This window comes from Oncorhynchus keta, chromosome 24 (assembly GCF_023373465.1).
Source record: "Oncorhynchus keta strain PuntledgeMale-10-30-2019 chromosome 24, Oket_V2, whole genome shotgun sequence".
In the NCBI taxonomy this organism is placed as follows: domain Eukaryota; kingdom Metazoa; phylum Chordata; class Actinopteri; order Salmoniformes; family Salmonidae; genus Oncorhynchus; species Oncorhynchus keta.
The window spans coordinates 17,878,581-17,901,502 of NC_068444.1; the positions used below are offsets into that span (position 1 = coordinate 17,878,581).

The 22,922-nt window shown below is 45.0% G+C and overlaps 1 protein-coding gene across 1 annotated transcript in view; it reads right to left on the minus strand.

Moving 5' to 3' along the window:
- LOC118377710 (inactive heparanase-2-like) overlaps positions 1-22,922 on the minus strand; it is a 235,695-nt gene that overhangs the window by 31,897 nt on the left and 180,876 nt on the right. Inside the window, exons 7-8 of the mRNA XM_052477903.1 lie at positions 21,408-21,514; positions 20,068-20,182 (exon numbers count right to left, since the gene is read on the minus strand). Coding sequence (XP_052333863.1) covers positions 20,068-20,182; positions 21,408-21,514 — 222 coding nt within the window. The remainder of the gene's footprint in view (positions 1-20,067; positions 20,183-21,407; positions 21,515-22,922) is intronic.

Genomic DNA, 22,922 nt, shown 5'->3' on the forward strand with positions numbered 1-22,922 from the left:
AATGATGTCCAGACCAGAGAGGCTGTACTGGTGCCTAGTTACAATGATGTCCAGACCAGAGAGGCTGTACTGGTGCCTAGTTACAATGATGTCCAGACCAGAGAGGCTGTACTGGTGCCTAGTTACAATGATGTCCAGACCAGAGAGGCTGTACTGGTGTCTAGTTACAATGATGTCCAGACCAGAGAGGCTGTACTGGTGCCTAGTTACAATGATGTCCAGACCAGAGAGGCTGTACTGGTGCCTAGTTACAATGATGTCCAGACCAGAGAGGCTGTACTGGTGCCTAGTTACAATGATGTCCAGACCAGAGAGGCTGTACTGGTGCCTAGTTACAATGATGTCCAGACCAGAGAGGCTGTACTGGTGCCTAGTTACAATGATGTCCAGACCAGAGAGGCTGTACTGGTGCCGAGTTTCAATGATGTCCAGACCAGAGAGGCTGTACTGGTGCCTAGTTACAATGATGTCCAGACCAGAGAGGCTGTACTGGTGCCTAGTTACAATGATGTCCAGACCAGAGAGGCTGTACTGGTGCCTAGTTACAATGATGTCCAGACCAGAGAGGCTGTACTGGTGCCTAGTTACAATGATGTCCAGACCAGAGAGGCTGTACTGGTGCCTAGTTACAATGATGTCCAGACCAGAGAGGCTGTACTGGTGCCTAGTTACAATGATGTCCAGACCAGAGAGGCTGTACTGGTGCCTAGTTACAATGATGTCCAGACCAGAGAGGCTGTACTGGTGCCTAGTTACAATGATGTCCAGACCAGAGAGGCTGTACCGGTGCCTAGTTACAATGATGTCCAGACCAGAGAGGCTGTACTGGTGCCTAGTTACAATGATGTCCAGACCAGAGAGGCTGTACTGGTGCCGAGTTTCAATGATGTCCAGACCAGAGAGGCTGTACTGGTGCCTTGTTACAATGAGGTCCAGACCAGAGAGGCTGTACTGGTGCCTAGTTACAATGATGTCCAGACCAGAGAGACTGTACTGGTGCCGAGTTACAATGATGTCCAGACCAGAGAGGCTGTACTGGTGCCTTGTTACAATGAGGTCCAGACCAGAGAGGCTGTACTGGTGCCGAGTTTCAATGATGTCCAGACCAGAGAGGCTGTACTGGTGCCTAGTTACAATGATGTCCAGACCAGAGAGGCTGTACTGGTGCCTTATTACAATGAGGTCCAGACCAGAGAGGCTGTACTGGTGCCTAGTTACAATGATGTCCAGACCAGAGAGACTGTACTGGTGCCGAGTTACAATGATGTCCAGACCAGAGAGGCTGTACTGGTGCCGAGTTTCAATGATGTCCAGACCAGCGAGGCTGTACTGGTGCCTAGTTACAATGATGTCCAGACCAGAGAGGCTGTACTGGTGCCTAGTTACAATGATGTCCAGACCAGAGACGCTGTACTGGTGCCTAGTTACAATGATGTCCAGACCAGGGTTAGAAGCTGGATACCGATGCTTCAGTCTTTATTGAAAGAGACAATATAATATATACTATTGGATCCCACAGTGAGGAGCTATTACTAGTCTTTGTTATGTTTACTTAGCTGCAGGATCAATGTGAACGTCAAATAAAATGAAAGTCAAAAATGTAACTGTTGTGGGAAATATGCCTGGGAAAAAAACTGGTTGAAATACTGAACTGAAAAATACAATAGAATACCACACTGCCCTCTCAGCAAAGACATGGGAGCCTTGGCCATTTATTCACATGTCAACACCCTGGCAGAGCAAAGCACACAACTTTACAGTGGTCTCAGCACCTCTCCTCTTTTTTTCTACTCTTCTACCCTCCTCTCCTCTGTTATGCCCCTGTCTTCTCTCCTCTCCTCTGTTATGCCCCTGTCTTCTCTCCTCTCCTCTGTTATGCCCCTGTCTTCTCTCCTCTCCTCTGTTATGCCCCTGTCTTCTCTCCTCTCCTCTGTTATGCCCCTGTCTTCTCTCCTCTCCTCTGTTATGCCCCTGTCTTCTCTCCTCTCCTCTGTTATGCCCCTGTCGTCTCTCCTCTCCTCTGTTATGCCCCTGTCTTCTCTCCTCTCCTCTGTTATGCCCCTGTCTTCTCTCCTCTCCTCTGTTATGCCCCTGTCTTCTCTCCTCTCCTCTGTTATGCCCCTGTCTTCTCTCCTCTCCTCTGTTATGCCCCTGTCTTCTCTCCTCTCCTCTGTTATGCCCCTGTCTTCTCTGCTCTCTCCCCTGTCATGCCCCTCTCCTCTTTCCCCAGACTCAACACCTCACCAGAGGTTCTGAACAACATGTGTGTGTCAGGAAGTTCCCATGCAATCCTGCATATGGCAACATTTAAGGGCTTATTTTTTATTTTTTTAACTTAATTTGCTGCTCCGCTATTGGGAGAGCCCAGAGTACTGTAGGAGTACAGAACAGAAGTGTACAATTTGGGCTATAGACAGGCATATAGACAGGCATATAGACAGGGCTATAGACAGGCCTATAGACAGGCCTACAGACAGGCCTACAGACAGGGCTACAGACAGTCCTATAGACAGACCTACAGACAGGCCTACAGACAGGGCTATAGACAGGCCTATAGACAGGCCTATAGACAGGCCTATAGACAGACCTATAGACAGGCCTGAAGACAGGCCTATAGAAAGGCCTATAGACAGGCCTAAAGACAGGCCTATAGACAGGGGCAGCTGGGAACAGAGCACACACTATTAGGCAGAGATCTGTAGATTTAGACTGTGTGTAGACTGTGATTCTTGGGGTGAGAGCCTTGCATCATAGACTGTGGTTCTTGGAGTGAAAGCCTTGGAGTATAGACTGTGGTTCTTGGAGTGAGAGCCTTGGAGAGTAGACTGTGGTTCTTCAGGTAAGAGCCTTGGAGAGTAGACTGTGGTTCTTGGAGTGAGAGCCTTGGAGAGTAGACTGTGGTTCTTGGAGTGAGAGCCTTGGAGAGTAGACTGTAGTTCTTCAGGTAAGAGCCTTGGAGAGTAGACTGTGGTTCTTGGAGTGAGAGCCTTGGAGAGTAGACTGTGGTTCTTGGCGTGAGAGCCTTGGAGAGTAGACTGTGGTTCTTGGAGTGAGAGCCTTGGAGAGTAGACTGTGGTTCTTGGAGTGAGAGCCTTGGAGAGTAGACTGTGGTTCTTGGAGTGAGAGCCTTGGAGAGTAGACTGTGGTTCTTGGAGTGAGAGCCTTGGAGTATAGACTGTGGTTCTTGGCGTGAGAGCCTTGGAGAGTAGACTGTGGTTCTTGGAGTGAGAGCCTTGGAGTATAGACTTTGGTTCTTGGAGTGAGAGCCTTGGAGAGTAGACTGTGGTTCTTGGAGTGAGAGCCTTGGAGTATAGACTGTGGTTCTTGGAGTGAGAGCCTTGGAGAGTAGACTGTGGTTCTTGGAGTGAGAGCCTTGGAGTATAGACTGTGGTTCTTGGCGTGAGAGCCTTGGAGAGTAGACTGTGGTTCTTGGAGTGAGAGCCTTGGAGTATAGACTGTGGTTCTTGGAGTGAGAGCCTTGGAGAGTAGACTGTGGTTCTTGGCGTGAGAGCCTTGGAGTATAGACTGTGGTTCTTGGAGTGAGAGCCTTGGAGAGTAGACTGTGGTACTTGGAGTGATATTCTTGGAGAGTAGACTGTGGTTCTTGGCGTGAGAGCCTTGGAGAGTAGACTGTGGTTCTTGGAGTGAGAGCCTTGGAGAGTAGACTGTGGTTCTTGGCGTGAGAGCCTTGGAGTATAGACTGTGGTTCTTGGCGTGAGAGCCTTGGAGTATAGACTGTGGTTCTGGGCTTGAGAGCCTTGGTGTGTAGACTGTGGTTCTTGGCGTGAGAGCCTTGGAGTAAAGCCTGTGGTTCTTGGAGTGAGAGCCTTGGAGTAAAGACTGTGGTTCTTGGAGTGAGAGCCTTGGAGAGTAGACTGTGGTTATTGGAGTGAGAGCCTTGGAATGTAGACTGTGGTTCTTGGAGTGGGAGCCTTGGAGAGTAGACTGTGGTTCTTGGAGTGAGAGCCTTGGAGAGTAGACTGTGGTTCTTGGAGTGAGAGCATTGGAGTCTAGACTGTGGTTCTTGGAGTGAGAGCCTTGGAGAGTAGACTGTGGTTCTTGGAGTGAGAGCCTTGGAGAGTAGACTGTGGTTCTTCAGGTAAGAGACTTGGAGTGTAGACTGTGGTTCTTGGAGTGAGAGCCTTGGAGAGTAGACTGTGGTTCTTGGAGTGAGAGCCTTGGAGAGTAGACTGTGGTTCTTCAGTTAAGAGCCTTGGAGTGTAGACTGTGGTTCTTGGAGTGAGAACCTTGGAGAGTAGACTGTGGTTCTTGGAGTGAGAGCCTTGGAGTAAAGACTGTGGTTCTTGGAGTGAGAGCCTTGGAATGTAGACTGTGGTTCTTGGAGTGAGAGCCTTGGAGAGTAGACTGTGGTTCTTGGAGTGAGAGCCTTGGAATGTAGACTGTGGTTCTTGGAGTGAGAGCCTTGGAGAGTAGACTGTGGTTCTTGGAGTGAGAGCCTTGGAGTAAAGACTGTGGTTCTTGGAGTGAGAGCCTTGGAGAGTAGACTGTGGTACTTGGAGTGATATTCTTGGAGAGTAGACTGTGGTTCTTGGAGTGAGAGCCTTGGAGAGTAGACTGTGGTTCTTGGAGTGAGAGCATTGGAGTCTAGACTGTGGTTCTTGGTGTGAAAGCCTTGGAGTATAGACTGTGGTTCTTGGCGTGAGAGCCTTGGAGTGTAGACTGTGGTTCTTGGAGTGAGAGCCTTGGAGAGTAGACTGTGGTTCTTGGAGTGAGAGCCTTGGAGTGTAGACTGTGGTTCTTGGAGTGAGAGCCTTGGAGAGTAGACTGTGGTTCTTGGAGTGAGAGCCTTGGAGTAAAGACTGTGGTTCTTGGAGTGAGAGCCTTGGAGAGTAGACTGTGGTACTTGGAGTGATATTCTTGGAGAGTAGACTGTGGTTCTTGGAGTGAGAGCCTTGGAGAGTAGACTGTAATTACGAGTGCCTCTCTCTAGCCAGCTGGAAAGAGAGATAATATCAAACACTGGGGAAAGTATTTTATTATACTTTTACACTGTGTAAAATCTACGTTAGAGCCTCGTGTTCTATGAGTCTATCAGTCTGTATAGATTGGCCTAACCTGGTTTCCAAGAGACATAACCCATGGGGTCAGATAAACTTCCTGACCTCCACGGAGGTGTGATCAGTCAGAACTATGATTAATGAGCAGGTTCAATCAGGCAATTCTGTGTATCTGATTTACTAACATAGAGAGATGGAGATGTGAATGAGAAATCTACGGGCCCAGTTATACTTCTGGAGAGCAGGGAGAGAATGCACCCAGGGATGAAGAGTGGATAGTCCACCCTGAGAATGTGGTATAGTCTGAAGAGATTAGTTTATAAGTTCCCAGCTAGAACATAACGTTCTGAGAGCCATGTTTCTTAGAGCTTGGTGAGAGCATAGTTGTCCTGTGGTTATTTACATACTACCTTCCCACAACTTCCTGGGAATGGTGCAGTACAGTCGCTTGGCTTTGGAACATTTTCAGCTTATTTAAGGAACTATCCACATTATCTGCAGTGACCACAGATTGGCTTACTGTAACAATGTGAGCCGCTGTGGAGAATACCCTCTCACTAGAGACAGAGCTCCCAAGCACAACCAGGTAGCTGTGACAATGTGAGCCGCTGTGGAGAATACCCTCTCACTAGGGACAGAGCTCCCAAGCACAACCAGGTAGCTGTGACAATGTGAGCCACTGTGGAGAATACCCTCTCGCTGGGGACAGAGGTCATGAGGGTATATTAACTCGTTGGTCTTCCACCATGTAAGTGGATCAGCATCCAGGGGAATACAGTCCCCTTCCCTGTATGAGGTCACCTCCTCCTTGACCTTTGACTTGGTTCCCTGCTCCTGGGTCGTGAACAACTCCCCAAAAAGCTCAGCCATGGCAGACTTCTTTTCTGGAGGAGAACGTCTGTCGTCTGCCGTCTCTGGAGAGGGGTTAGCTCCTGTGGTGTCTGTGGCTTGACCCTGCACAATTAAATTAGATGAAAATGAAGTGTCTTTAAAGTGTCTTTAAAAATGTGATTTATTGTTAGAAATATGTATCATACACTATTATGACAATTACAATTATTATTATTATTAATTGTTAAATCACAAATTAATAAAATAATACATGTCACACAAACAAAATAAAAACAATACCTGTTGTATATTGGTCACAATCTCTGCTGTGAGTTCAGTGTCGACTCTCAGACGAGCAGCAGCATCCAGGTGCAGCAGGGACTTGAACCAGGGGTCCAAAGCAAAGCGGCGATCTTGTGTAAGAAGTCTTGGACACCAGGGTCAGCATATCTAGGCTCCAGGTTAACTCTGATAGCAGTCTTGACATCCCTTACTACGGGTTCATCTTCATCCGATGCCACCATTGATTTCAGGATCATTGTTTTCATAGGCAGGACCATGGAAACTGATGAAATGCTCTCAGTGCAGATCAGGGTTGTGACTGTTTTGAGAGGTTTCCACACTTTGATAACTTCCTCTGCTACTTCCTCTGCTAGTCTTATGTCATTTTCAGACAAACTCACAATATCTTTGACATTCTTCCTCACAGCTAGATCAGTCAGTGTAGAATACACCACAACTTTCTGCTCAAGGTATCTCTCAACTATTTCATGGCTTGAATTCCATCTAGTATGGACATCTTGGATTAGTTTGTGGTTTGGCAGCTCCAGCATCTCCTGTTTTGTCTTGGAAACATGTGCAGCAGTTGTGCTTTTATGAAAGAAGGATACCACCTTCCTGATCTTTGCTAGGAGGCGAGAGATTGGATTCACTGACATTTCTTTTTGAGATGCTAGATTGGTAACGTGAACAAAGCATCCTATCTGTGGCCCCAGTCCAGCTAGTGCAACTGCATTTACAATATTTCTAGTGTTGTCACTGGTCACAGGAACCGTTACATTATCCATCTCCAACTTCCATATTGCAACAACTTCCCTTAGCTCTTCCCCCAGGTTTACACTGGTGTGACTCCTCTCAAGGGGGCGTGTTTGAAGGACATGGCTTTTAATCTCCCACTCTGCCGTAATGGAATGAGCCGTTACAGTAAGGTAGTAGCTCTGTAGGTAGTAGCTCTGTAGCTCTAGACGTCCAACTGTCTGTTGTTAGAGCAACAGACCGTGTTTCCGACAACTCGCTCTCCACAGTGTCTCCTGACCCCTCCTGTCTCAGCCTCCAGTATTTATGCTGCAGTAGTTTGTGTCGGGGGGCTAGGGTCCGTTTGTTATAAACAAACTTTTCGTTCCAAGATGGCGTAGCAGAAAGTCGTCCCGTCGTCCTGTCCCCTGTATATATCGCATCTTTTTCGTTTTTTTACATATTTTTCTTCGCATACCTCTTTAAATACATTTAGCTAAATCTAAGCTTCCAAATACTCTCCTGCAACCCGCCTCACCCAATGTAGCTATTTTTCCTAAAGTATTTATATTTACTTCGGAACCGAAACCCCTCAACTGAATCTAGCCAGCTAATCCACCAGCTATGCTAGCGGTCTTCAGCTAACCGGTCATCAGCTAACCTTTAGCCCGGAAAGCTCTCGCCAGTTCGAACAACGCGACTCTAACCAGAGCATAACGGACCTATTTATTTTTCATCGTCGGATTCCCACCGCAAACGGAAAATTTTTCAGCTGGATCCTCACAACTAGCTATCTAGCTAAACTGCAACCCCGGATGATTATCCCTGGCTAGCGTTTCCACCCACTTAGCTTGAAGCTAGCCCGGCCAGAGCACCTGTAGCACACCCCTGCTACCCTGTCTAGCTCGGGCCTACGAACTGTTAGCTTGTTAGCACAGGCCTGCTAACCGTCTGTATCGCCGCGTCCCAAACACTCTCTGGACCCATATTTACTTTCTATCTGTTTTAGATTTTTAAATTGTTTGTACCTTCCGGCAACCTGCCTCACCCATTGTGATACGGAATCGCTATTATTTTTAATTTTTTAGAACACACTCAAGAACCTCCAGACACTAACCAGCTAACTAGCTACAAGCTATTTAGTCATTGTTCGTTTTTTTTTTACCTGGATAACACTCGCCAGTCCAGCTTCCCTGCCCATCCACCGCTGCCCCCTGGACACTGATCTCTTGGCTACATAGCTGATGCACGCTGGACTGTCCATTAATCACGGTACTCCATTCTGCTTGTTTGTTTTATCTGTCGGCCCAGTTGCCTAGTCAACGCCATTTTACCTGCTGTTTGTTGTGCTAGCTGACTAGCTGTTGCTGTCTCACCTACTGTTTTAGCTAGCTTTCCCAATTCAACACCTGTGATTACTGTATGCCTCGCTGTATGTCTCTCTCAAATGTCAATATGCCTTGTATACTGTTGTTCAGGTTAGTGATCATTGTTTTAGTTCACAATGGAGCCCCTAGTTCCACTCTTCATACCCCTGTTACCTCCTTTGTCCCACCTCCCACACATGCGGTGACCTCACCCATTACAACCAGCATGTCCAGAGATACAACCTCTCTTATCATCACCCAGTGCCTGGGCTTACCTCCGCTGTACCCGCACCCCACCATACCCCTGTCTGCGCATTATGCCCTGAATATATTCTACCATGCCCAGAAACCTGCTCCTCTTATTCTCTGTCCCCAACGCTCTATGCAACCAGTTTTGATAGCCTTCAGCCGCACCCTCATACTACTCCTTCTCTGCTCCACGGGTGTTGTGGAGGTAAACCCAGGCCCTGGAGGTCCCCAGGCACCCTCATTTGTTGACTTCTGTGATCGAAAAAGCCTTGGTTTCATGCATGTCAATATCAGAAGCCTCCTCCCTAAGTTTGTTTTACTCACTGCTTTAGCACACTCTGCTAACCCTGATGTCCTTGCCGTGTCTGAATCCTGGCTCAGGAAGGCCACCAAAAATTCAGAGATTTCCATACCCAACTATAACATCTTCCGTCAAGATAGAACTGCCAAAGGGGGAGGAGTTGCAGTCTACTGCAGAGATAGCCTGCAAAGTAATGTCATACTTTCCAGGTCCATACCCAAACAGTTCGAACTACTAATTTTGAAAATTACTCTCTCCAGAAATAAGTCTCTCACTGTTGCCGCCTGCTACCGACCCCCCTCAGCTCCCAGCTGTGCCCTGGACACCATTTGTGAATTGATTGCCCCCCATCTAGCTTCAGAGTTTGTTCTGTTAGGTGACCTAAACTGGGATATGCTTAACACCCCGGCAGTCCTACAATCTAAGCTAGATGCCCTCAATCTCACACAAATCATCAAGGAACCCACCAGGTACAACCCTAACTCCGTAAACAAGAGTACCCTCATAGACGTCATCCTGACCAACTGACCCTCCAAATACACCTCCGCTGTCTTCAACCAGGATCTCAGCGATCACTGCCTCATTGCCTGTATCCGCCACGGAGCCGCAGTCAAACGACCACCCCTCATCACTGTCAAACGCTCCCTAAAACACTTCTGTGAGCAGGCCTTTCTAATCGACCTGGCCCGGGTATCATGGAAGGACATTGACCTCATCCCGTCAGTTGAGGATGCCTGGTCATTCTTTAAAAGTAACTTCCTCACCATTTTAGATAAGCATGCTCCGTTCAAAAAATGCAGAACCAAGAACAGATACAGCCCTTAGTTCACTCCAGACCTGACTGCCCTCGACCAGCACAAAAACATCCTGTGGCGGACTGCAATAGCATCGAATAGTCCCCGCGATATGCAACTGTTCAGGGAAGTCAGGAACCAATACACGCTGTCAGTCAGGAAAGCTAAGGCCAGCTACTTCAGGCAGAAGTTTGCATCCTGTAGCTCCAACTCCAAAAAGTTCCGGGACACTGTGAAGTCCATGGAGAACAAGAGCACCTCCTCCCAGCTGCCCACTGCACTGAGGCTAGGTAACACGGTCACCACCGATAAATCCATGATTATCGAAAACTTCAATAAGCATTTCTCAACGGCTGGCCATGCCTTCCGCCTGGCTACTCCAACCTCGGCCAACAGCTCCGCCCCCCCCGCAGCTCCTCGCCCAAGCCTCTCCAGGTTCTCCTTTACCCAAATCCAGAAAGCAGATGTTCTGAAAGAGCTGCAAAACCTGGACCCGCACAAATCAGCTGGGCTTGACAATCTGGACCCTCTATTTCTGAAACTATCCGCCGCCATTGTCGCAACCCCTATTACCAGTCTGTTCAACCTCTCTTTCATATCGTCTGAGATCCCCAAGGATTGAAAGCTGCCGCAGTCATCCCCTCTTCAAAGGGGAGACACCCTGGACCCAAACTGTTACAGACCTATATCCATCCTGCCCTGCCTATCTAAGGTCTTCGAAAGCCAAGTCAACAAACAGGTCACTGACCATCTCGAATCCCACCGTACCTTCTCCGCTGTGCAATCTGGTTTCCGAGCCGGTCACGGGTGCACCTCAGCCACACTCAAGGTACTAAACGATATCATAACCGCCATCGATAAAAGACAGTACTGTGCAGCCGTCTTCATCGACCTTGCCAAGGCCTTCGACTCTGTCAATCACCATATTCTTATCGGCAGACTCAGTAGCCTCGGTTTTTCGGATGACTGCCTTGCCTGGTTCACCAATTACTTTGCAGACAGAGTTCAGTGTGTCAAATCGGAGGGCATGCTGTCCGGTCCTCTGGCAGTCTCTATGGGGGTGCCACAGGGTTCAATTCTCAGGCCGACTCTTTTCTCTGTGTATATCAATGATGTTGCTCTTGCTGCGGCCGATTCCCTGATCCACCTCTACGCAGACGACACCATTCTATATACTTTCGGCCCGTCATTGGACACTGTGCTATCTAACCTCCAAACGAGCTTCAATGCCATACAACACTCCTTCTGTGGCCTCCAACTGCTCTTAAACGCTAGTAAAACCAAATGCATGCTTTTCAACCGATCGCTGCCTGCACCCGCATGCCCGACTAGCATCACCACCCTGGATGGTTCCGACCTTGAATATGTGGACATCTATAAGTACCTAGGTGTCTGGCTCGACTGCAAACTCTCCTTCCAGACTCATATCAAACATCTCCAATCGAAAATCAAATCAAGAGTCGGCTTTCTATTCCGCAACAAAGCCTCCTTCACTCACGCCGCCAAGCTTACCCTAGTAAAACTGACTATCCTACCGATCCTCGACTTCGGCGATGTCATCTACAAAATGGCTTCCAACACTCTACTCAGCAAACTGGATGCAGTCTATCACAGTGCCATCCGTTTTGTCACTAAAGCACCTTATACCACCCACCACTGCGACTTGTATGCTCTAGTCGGCTGGCCCTCGCTACATATTCGCCGCCAGACGCACTGGCTCCAGGTCATCTACAAGTCCATGCTAGGTAAAGCTCCGCCTTATCTCAGTTCACTGGTCACGATGGCAACACCCATCCGTAGCACGCGCTCCAGCAGGTGTATCTCTCTGATCATCCCTAAAGCCAACACCTCATTTGACCGCCTTTCGTTCCAGTACTCTGCTGCCTGTGACTGGAACGAATTGCAAAAATCGCTGAAGTTGGAGACTTTTATCTCCCTCACCAACTTCAAACATCAGCTATCTGAGCAGCTAACCGATCGCTGCTGCTGTACATAGTCTATTGGTAAATAGCCCACCCATTTTCACCTACCTCATTCCCATACTGTTTTTATACTGTTTTTATTTATTTACTTTTCTGCTCTTTTGCACACCAATATCTCTACCTGTACATGACCATCTGATCATTTATCACTCCAGTGCTAATCTGCAAAATTGTAATTATTCGCCTACCTCATGCCTTTTGCACACATTGTATATAGACTCCCCCTTTTTTTCTACTGTGTTATTGACTTGTTAATTGTTTACTCCATGTGTAACTCTGTGTTGTCTGTTCACACTGCTATGCTTTATCTTGGCCAGGTCGCAGTTGCAAATGAGAACTTGTTCTCAACTAGCCTACCTGGTTAAATAAAGGTGAAATAAAAAAAATAAAAAATAAAAGTTTTTTTGCGTAAGGCAGGTATTAACGTCTGGGCAAAATGTGTACGGGAAAGAATAGTGAAGCACGGCTCGACCACTTCAAACATCTGCCGCTATGAATTTTACTGGTACGACGGTATCTGCGCAATGTGCTCCCTGGAGTAAAATAACTCATGAGTGGAACTGCAGACAACTATAAATCCTTTAGGGGATAGGGCATTTTCACTTTTGGATGAATAGTGTGCCCAGAGTGAACTGCTTCCTACTCAGTCCCAGATGCTAATATATGCATATTATTATTAGTATTGGATAGAAAACACTCTGAAGTTTCTAAAACGGTTTGAATGATGTCTGTGAGTATAACAGAACTCATACTGTATGGCAGGCGAAAATCTGAGAAAAAGGAAGTGGGAAATCTGAGGTTTGTAGTTTTTCAAAGCTTGGACTACCGAATTCACAGTGTCTATGGAGTAAAGTTGCACTTCCTACGGCTTCCACTAGATGTCAAACCGTCTTTAGAAACTTGTTTGAGAATTCTACTATAAAAGAGGGGCTCATGAGACCTGTTTGAGTCAGTGGTCTGACAGAGTGCCTTGGTCTCATGACACGCGGTCAAGAGAGAGTTAGCTCTTGTTCCAGTGCTTTTCTTCAGACAGGAATTCTCTGGTTGGAACCTTATTGATGATTTATGTTTAAAACATCCTATCTATCCTATCTATATTTCTGCTTTTTGTGACTTTTTGTGACTTTTTGTTTTCTTTATGTATTTTGGTTAGGTCAGGGTGTGACATGGGTGATGTATGAGTTTTTGTACTGTCTAGGGGTTTTGTAGGTTCATGGGGTAGTTTACCATCTAGGTGTTTATGTATGTCTATGGTTGCCTAGATTGGTTCTCAATTAGAGGCAGCTGTTTATCGTTGTCTCTGATTGGGAACCATATTTAGGCAGTCATCTTCTTTGGGTATTTCGTGGGTTATTGTCTATGTGATGTTGCATGTTAGCACTCTGTTTCTATAGCAGTCACGTTCGTCTGGTTAGTTTGTTTTAGTGTATTTCGTGTTTTTTCCGTCTTTCATTAAAGCATGCATTCACACCACGCTGCGCTGTAACGTCGTTCTTCGTTTGTCGAAAGAGAGTCGGACCGAAATGCAGCGTGGTGGTTACTCATGACTTTAATGGAAAAAGTGACACATTAAATAACTATACAAAATACAAAACAACAAACGGAACGTGAAACCTAATTACAGCCTATCTGGTGAAATTACACAGAGACAGGAACAATCACCCACGAAATACACAGTGAAACCCAGGCTACCTAAATACGGTTCCCCATCAGAGACAACAAGAATCACCTGACTCTGATTGTGAACCGCCTCAGGCAGCCAAGCCTATACTAGACACACCCCTAATCAACCACAATCCCAATGCCTACAAAAACCCCAATAAAACAATACAATAACACCTTGGACTGAACAAATAATTAAAGAAAACACAAAATACTAAGACCAAGGCATGACATGCGTTTTGGTCTCCTCAATACAACGATCGTGACACCTATCTTTGGCTGGAAAATGGCAGTTTTTTTTAAACTTGGTGGTGATCTAACATAATCATATGTTGTGCTTTCGCTGTAAAGAATGTTTGAAATCGGGCACGATGGGTAGATTAACAAGATGTTGATCTTTCATTTGCTGTATTGGACTTGTTAATGTGTGAAAGTTACATATTTCTAAAAAATATTTTTGAATTTCGTGCGCTGCCTTTTTAGCGGGGTTCCGCTAGTGGAACGCCTGCCCTAGAAAGGATAAACAACATATTTTAGAATTTCGTGCGCTGCCTTTTTAGCGGGGTTCCGCTAGTGGAACGCCTGCCCTAGAAAGGATAAACAACATATTTTAGAATTTTGTGCGCTGCCTTTTTAGCGGGGTTCCGCTAGTGGAACGCCTGCCCTAGAAAGGATAAACAACATATTTTAGGATTTCGTGCGCTGCCTTTTTAGCGGGGTTCCGCTAGTGGAACGCCTGCCCTAGAAAGGATAAACAACATATTTTAGGATTTCGTGCGCTGCCTTTTTAGCGGGGTTCCGCTAGTGGAACGCCTGCCCTAGAAAGGATAAACAACATATTTTAGAATTTTGTGCGCTGCCTTTTTAGCGGGGTTCCGCTAGTGGAACGCCTGCCCTAGAAAGGATAAACAACATATTTTAGGATTTCGTGCGCTGCCTTTTTAGCGGGGTTCCGCTAGTGGAACGCCTGCCCTAGAAAGGATAAACAACATATTTTAGAATTTTGTGCGCTGCCTTTTTAGCGGGGTTCCGCTAGTGGAACGCCTGCCCTAGAAAGGATAAACAACATATTTTTCCCACGTTCATTTATACGCCATTGGTTTATGCAATAATATTATTTTTACAATATACAGTTGAAGTCGGAAGTTTACATACACTTAGGTTGGAATCATTAAAATCATTAAAACTTGTTTTTCAACCACGCCACAAATTTGTTGTTAGTCGGTTAGGACATCTACTTTGTGCATGACACAATACATTTTTCCAACAATTGTTTAAATACAGATTATTTTACTTACAATTCACTGTATCACAATTCCAGTGGGTCAGAAGTTTCCATACAGTAAGTTGACTTATATATATATATATATATTTTTTTTTTCCTATAATATAATGATTCATGTATTGTTCGGTTCGCAGTGCGTACCGTACTGTGCACTGTGGACCCTGTACCGAACGGTTCAATATGAATACACGTACTGTTTCACCCCTAGTTGGAATGCTTCTAATTAGGAGAGGGGTTAACAATGTGCAGTCCGTTTTAATTAGGGGCGGGTCTGCTATCAGACACACTGCACCTTCACAAAAAACATGGCAAAAGTGTAAAATGTGCACTGTCCCTGTAATAAAAATAAAATAAAAAACTTAAACCTGCAGTAAATAGTAACACACAGCAACATAACCATTTAATCAACCAGAAAACATGAGCAAGATCTTTTCAACAGCCCTCTGTGTCTTTAAATGCTGGAGAGAGAGAGAGCGAGAGAGATGGAGAGAGAGAGAGAGAGAGAGAGAGAGAGAGAGCGGGAGAGAGAGAGAGAGAGAGAGAGAGAGAGAGAGAGAGAGAGAGAGAGAGAGAGAGAGAGAGAGAGAGAGAGAGAGAGAGATGGAGAGAGAGATAGAGAGAGAGAGACGAAAAGGGAGGGTGAGAGCAATAAAATAATGAAAAGAGAGGCATACCAGGAGCAATAAACAGGGAGAAAAGAGGAGGAGAGCAGAGGGAGGCCCATATCAGTTTAACAGACAAACCACCCAGGAAGCAGGTTAATATACTAAGCTGAGGTCACATCCCAAACATCACATGTGCTGGGCCAAAAACACGTTTTACATTTCCTGCAGGGTGAACAGGGTGATCAAATTAAGATCCTACATCCTACAAAGATATAAACGCATGCAACAATTTCAAAGATTTTACTGAGGTACAGTTCATTTAAGGAAATCAGTCAATTTCAATAAATTCATTCGGCCCTAATCTATAGATTTCAATTGACTGAGCAGGGGTGCAGCCATGGATGGGAGTTGGAGGGCATAGGCCCACCTACTTGGCAGCCAGGCCCACTGACTGGGGAGCCAGGCTCAGCCAATCAGAATGAGTTTTTGCCCACAAAAGGGCTTTTTTTACAGACAGAAATTCTCCTCAGTTTCATCAGCTGTCCAGCTGGCTGGTCTCAGGAGATCCCGCAGGTGGGGAAGCCAGATGTGGAGGTCCTGGACTGGACTGTTAAACGTGGTCTGTGGTTGTGAGGCCAGTTGGACGTACTGCCAAATTCTCTAAATCAACGTTGGAGGCAGCTTATGGTAGAGAAATTAACATTCAATTCTCTGGCAACAACTCTGGAGGCATTCCTGCTGTCAGCATGCAAATCGCATGCTCCCTCAAAACTTAAGACATCTGTGGCATTGTGTTGTGTGACAAAACTACACATTTTAAAGTGGCTTTTTATTGTCCCCAGCACAAGGTGCACCTGTGTAATGATCATGCTGTTTAATCAGCTTCTTGCCACACCTGTCTGGTGGATGGATTATCTTGGCGAAGGAGACATGCTCACTAACAGGGATGTAAACAAAATTGTGCCCAAAATCTGAGAGAAATACGTTTTTTGTGAGTACGGAACATTTCAGGGATATTTTATTTCAGCTCATGAAACTCATAAAAAATTTTGATCAGTGTATATCAGAGTTCTGGAAATGATTATTTTCTGTCTCGTGCCTGGACCATTTAGAAATGCTCATCTCTGTAATATATATCAGAAACAATAGACTGTTCATTTATTTTACTAGGTAAGTCAGTTTGGAACAAATTCTTATTTTCAATGAAAGCCTAGGAACAGTGGGTTATCTGCCTTGTTCAGGGGCAGAACAACATATCTTTACCTTGTCGGCTCGGGGATTTGATCTTTCAACCTTTCAGTTACTAGTCCAACGCGCTAACCACTAGGCTACCTGCCGCCTCACTGTTCACGCTGTCTACCCTGAGCAGTCACAAAAAGCTGTCTGTTCTCACCTTCACAGCAGGAAATAGACACCTGCAGCTCGGTAAATGTTAATAACAGGGCAGTCTGAAAGTATTCATACACCTCCACGTTTTCCACATGTTGTTACGTTACAGCCTTATTCTCAAATGGATTAAATGGCTTTTTTTCCTCATCAATCTATACACAGTACCCCATAATGACAAAGCAAAAACTTTTAGCAAATTTATTAGAAATAAAAACTGAAAATATTACATTTACATACTCAGTACTTTGTTGAAGCACCTTTGGCAGCAATTACAGCTGTCACGAGTCCGAGGGTGTTTCCCCTTCCCGGGCGGGTGGAGCTCGGTGGTCGTCGTCACTGGCCTATTAGCTGCCACTGATTGTTTTTCCTCCCCCTCCTTGTATGTTTAGTGGTAGCACCTGTTCATGTTAATTAGTTTGTCTTTATTAGACAGCCGGCCCGCCTGGTTATTGTGCAGGATTATTTCAATGTAACCTTCGGCTCTATTGTAGAGGTACGTGTTAGTGCCTGGTCGTGATTTTTTCCATTGTATTTATTGATTCCCTGTATTTGGGAACGTAACTCCTGTGGTGCGTTGGTGCTATTAAAAGACGCACAGCATTGAACTCTGTCTCCTGCATTTGACTCCACACCCACGACACCCGGAGCATTACAACAGCCTTGATTCTTCTTGGGTATGACGCTACAAACTTGGCACACCTGTATTTGGAGGGTTTCTCCCATTCTTCTCTGCAGATCCTCCCAAGCTCTGTCAGGTTAGATGGGAAGTGTTGCTGCACAGCTAATTTCAGGTCTCCCCAGAGATGGGTTCAAGTCCAGACTCTGGCTGGGCCACTCAAGGACATTCAGAGACTTGTCCCGAAGTCACTCCTGCGTTGTCTTGGCTGTGTGTTTAGGGTCTATGTCTTGTAGGAAGGTAAACCTTTGCCCCAGTCTGACAAACTGAGCACTCTGGAGCAGGTTTTCATCAAGGATCTCTGCTCCGTTCATCATGCTTCACCATAGGGATAGTGCCAGGTTTCCAAAAGATGTGATGATTGCCATTCAGGCCAAAGAGTTCAATCTTGGTTTCATCAGACCAGAGAATATTGTTTTTAAGGTGCCTTTTTGGCAAAGTCCAAGCAGGCTGTCATGTGCCTTTAACTGAGGAGTGGCTTCCTTCTGGCCACTCTACCATAAAGGCCTGATTGGTGGAATGCTGCAGAGATGGTTGTCCTTCTGGAAGGTTCTCCCATCTCCACAGAGGAGCTCTGTGGAGCTCTGTCAGAGTTACCATCAGTCACCTCCCAGACCAAGGGCCTTCTCCCCTGATTGCTCAGTTTGGCCGGGTGGCCAGATCTAGGAAAAGTCTTCCAAAACCTTCCATTAATGATGGAGGCCACTGTGTTCTTGGGGACCTTCAATGCTGCAGAAATGTTTTTGTACCCTTCCCCAGATCTTTGCATCGACACAATATTGTCTCGGAGCTCTACAGACAATTCCTTTGACCTCATGGATTGATTTTTTCTCTGACATGCACTGTCAACTGTGGGACCTTGTATAGACAGGTGTGTGCCTTTCTAAATCATATCCAAACAATTGAATTAACCACAGGTGGACTCCAATCAAGTTGTAGAAACATCTCAAGGATGATCAATGGAAACAGGATGCACCTGAGCTCAATTTCGAGTCTCATAGCAAAGGGTCTGAATATTTAGATAAATAAATTATCTCAAAATGTTTATAAATTTGCTAAAAAAAAATCTAAACCTTTTTTGTCGTTGTCATTATGTGTTATTGTGTGTAGATTTCTGAGCATTATTATATATATATTTTTAATGAGCCTTTAATGTAACAACATGTGGAAGAAGTCAAAGGGGTCTGAATACTTTCCCAAGGCACTGTATGTGGAGTATATCATTCCAAACAATATGTTTTAAAATGAGCTAAATCAGAAAGCGTCATTTTGAGATATGAGATGTTTTAATGTTGAATAAATGAATGTGAAGAAAAAAAATTCAGGATGAAGACATACACAATATAAGTAGTATAATGACACCAAGATGTGGTCTGTATCATGTACAGTTCATAGGTCATAGTTCATAGGGTCTTACAGGAGGCATGTAAATATCTAAAAAGGGGCTAAAATTGTCACTTTCATCATGATTAAAAAAAAATGGTTTGTGATACAAATGTAAAAAGTATGTCGATCATCTTTCTTCCCATTTCAGTTTGTATGTGACAATTGCCAGATCAATCTGAGCTACCAAAAATATGTTCCATTGTGATTGTGATCATAGCCTGGGGGGAGCATCCTTCCCAGAAAATGTACAGAGACCAGAGCGGTGTGGAAAATAATTGGCTGCTTCCTGATTATTTTCTAATGTCCATCAAGCAGGTAGCTCTGTGATATTGCAGCTGGAGGATACATGAAGACTAGAACCAGAAGGAGCTGAAGGGAGATCAATTAATGGAACGGTGTCATTGACTTTTGTAGGATGGGTTGGTATCTGAGTATCTGAGCATTGAATCGTTAGTATGGTTGGTACCGTTGTCTAGCTTTAGAATTAACCTTGAGGTGAGGTAGAAGCAGAATAAGTGTTTAAAAATGCATTTTTAAAGTGTATAATTCATTGTAAAGTTGTGTTGAAAGCCACTGCCAAGACTGGCAGGTTTACACAGTTAATGTTTCATGCTGTGCACCAGGTACAGACACCAGTAATGGTCCCAGGTTGAAAAAAATCTGAATTATTCTTAATGATATATTATTTATATCCTCTAGCTTTGAAGCATTGAATAGAGACGTCTCTCTAATGAACAACACCCATCCCTGCAGCAGATAAATGTAGTAAGATGTTCTCCACATCTTCTTTAGGCATCCACCAGTTGTTGATAAATCATTTTTATGAACTTGGCGCCGCAGTAGCATTGTATCACTGACTCTGTTTGGATCAAAGAGTCTTGGATGTCATCATCTCTTGCAAACCCCCTCAAAAAGTAAACACTCCTTCAGTCCTGGTTCTGGTGACCCCCAGGGTGTGCAGGCTTTTTTTTCCATCCCAGCACTAAAACCCCTTATTCAACTAATCGACTTGTCATCTAGCCAATGATTAGTTGTGCATAAAGCTTGCCCTGAGCATAGTCCTGTACCCCTGATCCTGCATGGTACAATCCCAACCGCAGAAGGCAGTGGTGAGAGCCAGGACTGGACTATGCCATTGCAGACCGTGCCGGAGGGGGGACGGGGACGGGGGTAGCAGCCTTTTGTGTATCTACAGCTCAGGTTGTGCAGATCTGTCACCAGCCCAGCACTGCACACAGAGGGGCACACATTGTGTGATGGGGGGGTGTAGAAACGCTGGAGAAAGAACGCTGGAGAAAGAACGCTGGAGAAAGAACGCGAGGTGTCACAGAGGACTTAGATGAGCCTACAGTAGCTACCCAAAGCCACACTGAAGACCGGACTAAGAGTAGCTAACCAGAGTGGCAATACCTCCAATGGACTTTCCCTTGCTATACAGTGAGAATATAAAGGAAGGATTTGTCCTGCGCTGCTTGACGATGATAAGGAGAGCAGAGTGTGAGACTAACCGGCAGTGGGTTGAAGTGCTGGTCTACGAGGTGTGTGTATCCATAGTCGAAGAACGAGTGTCTCAGGACCACGTCAATCCCATGCATCGCTGCCACGCCCAGAGTGTTCATCCACCTGAAACACACACACACACACGCACGCACGCACGCACGCATGCACACACAAACACACACGCACACACGCACGCATGCACACACACACACACAAACACACACACACACACCCCAGTTGCGGTCAGTGGTGTTTATGATGAGGGAGTACCATTTTTATTTTTCATGAGCTTTGTCTTATTTCTATTACAGCATGTTGGATGACTGTCATTCTTATTCCATTCACCCAGTTCAATGTAACAGTGATAGGATTAGTCTACTACATGATACTGTTATTTTCCATATACCCATCATGAGGTTGCTACAACCTAGCCTATGAATGAAAGTTTACAAAGTAACCTTACGTGCACACAGGTCGAGTGAAACATTTGAGATGACAGACAGTAACACATGGACAGACAGTGACATTTTCAATATCGCCTTGCACACTCTTGCCTGCATCTAGCCTATTTAGGGTGTAATCACTAATCCAACAGTTGCAAATAAGAGTTCCTATTGGACAAATTCATGTATTTTTATACCGTTTCGTTTGTTTACGTTTAATTAAGAAACTTTTTCAACAAAATCAGCGGAATGAATACACCTCTGATCACGCATAAACACAGTTCACTTTAATAGCAGCCACGTTGTATTCCTTCTTGCATATATACACTCTCTTCCACTCACCTTTTCCCTTTGCTTTTGAACTTCAATGAACAACACATCAGCTGTACGTGACCAGGCAAAAATGCTTTCAGTACTTGATTCATTCTCTGATCCTTTGATTGGGTGGACAACATGTCAGTTCATGCTGCAAGGAGGTCTGATATGTTGGAGGACATCCTCCGGAAAATGTCATAATTACTTTGTAAGTCTATGGAAGGGGGTGAGAATCAAGAGCCTCCTAGGTTTTGTATTGAAGTCAATGTACCAAGAGGAGGACGGACACTAGCTGTCCTCCAGCTACACCAAAACAGTGTGTTTTAATCAATTATTTGGTGACATGTGAATATATTTAGAATAGTTTTATCTAAAAATGATTACTTTTTCAATGTTTTACAATGTTTATTTTTTATGAAATTCACTGGTTCTCCCCTTCCTCCTCTGAAGATGCCTCCACTGACACACACACACAAACACACAAACATACAAACACACAAAAGTGAGAATAATGCCAGAGTGAGATGATACTTTGATTGATGTATAGAGTGAGTGATTGATTAATTTATAGATAGATTGATTGTGCTTACAGAAAGCCAGCAGCGTAGGTATCAGAGAGGTTGTTGGTTCCTCCAGCCCATGCCGGACCCACTCCACCCAACCACACCTTCTTACCAGGAGCATGGCTATTCACTACCTGAGAGACACAGAGATAGTGAGAAGAGAGAGTGTGTGAGAGAGGGGGAGAGAGAGAGAGAGAGAGAGAGAGAGCGAGAGAGCGAGCGAGAGAGGGGAAAGAGAGGGGGACAGAGGAAAGAGAGCGAGAGAGGGGGATACAGAGAAAAGAGAGAGAGAGATGGAGAGAAAGGGGGAAACAACAGAAAAACAGGGATGAGATCAAAGAAAGAGAGAGAAAAAAAGAGGAATGAGAATCTCCTTTGTTCAATGACAGCAACATGAGGTCAGAACATTTCATTTAGTAAAAAAAAGAAAATGAATAGAACCTCTGAACTGAGCTGAACTGGACAGTCGATCTCATCCAACTAGTCCCATCCCGCTGGCCCGCAGCCAGATACAGCAGCTAATCTTGGTAAATGGATATCTGTCCCGAGGACCTGTTCTCTCTGTTCTAAACAGCTTCCAGAAAATCTCTCTCTGTTCTAGCATGTCTGCAAACCATTACTACTGGCAGCAAATGGACACACACGCACACACACACAAGCACGTACACCACAAGCATGCTCACACACGTTTACATACATGCTCACACACATATAGCATATACATACTCCATATAGCATATATATACTCTATATAACATATACATACTCTACATAACATATACATACTCTACATAACATATACATACTCTATATAACATATATATAGTCTACATAACATATACTATAACATACATTCTAGTGTGTTTCTATTTTTCGTGTTTTTTTTATTTGATCTGACATAGTATTTATTCAGTGCTCTTCCTTATTCTATTCTGGATGATCTATTTCGTTAACCTTTGATGCACGTACGCACACACTCACACACAATAGGGGGCACACATCATTCTTTGATTGTTTTAATGGGCTTTGGGGGGTCCTTCCCTCTCTTTTACAATGGAGAAGAGTTGGGTATTTTCTACCAGCTCAGAGACTGTGACTCGATCTTCTCAGGGCTAGGCCCCTTTTTTCTCCACTTCCCGTCTGAATGACGTACCCAAAGTAAACTGCCCGTAGCTCAGGCCCTGAAGCCAGGATATGCATATAATTGGTACCATTGGAAAGAAAACATTTTGAAGTTTGTAGAAACGTTAAAATAATGTCGGATAATATAACACAATAGATATGGTAGGAGAAAATCCAAAGAAAAACCAACCAGATTTTTTGTTGTTGTTGAGAGACCATCCTCTTAGAAATGCAAGAGAAATGTCATATTGACAATTAGCTCCATGGATGGAATTCATATGGCTTCCACATGGTGTAATCAGTCTATGTTCAAGGTTTCAGGCTTGTAACTTCAAAAACGAATAAGAAATATCAGTTTTAGTAGAGGGGCACTGTCTTGGAAATTCGTGTTTGCGCGCGCCATGAAGACATTGCGCACCT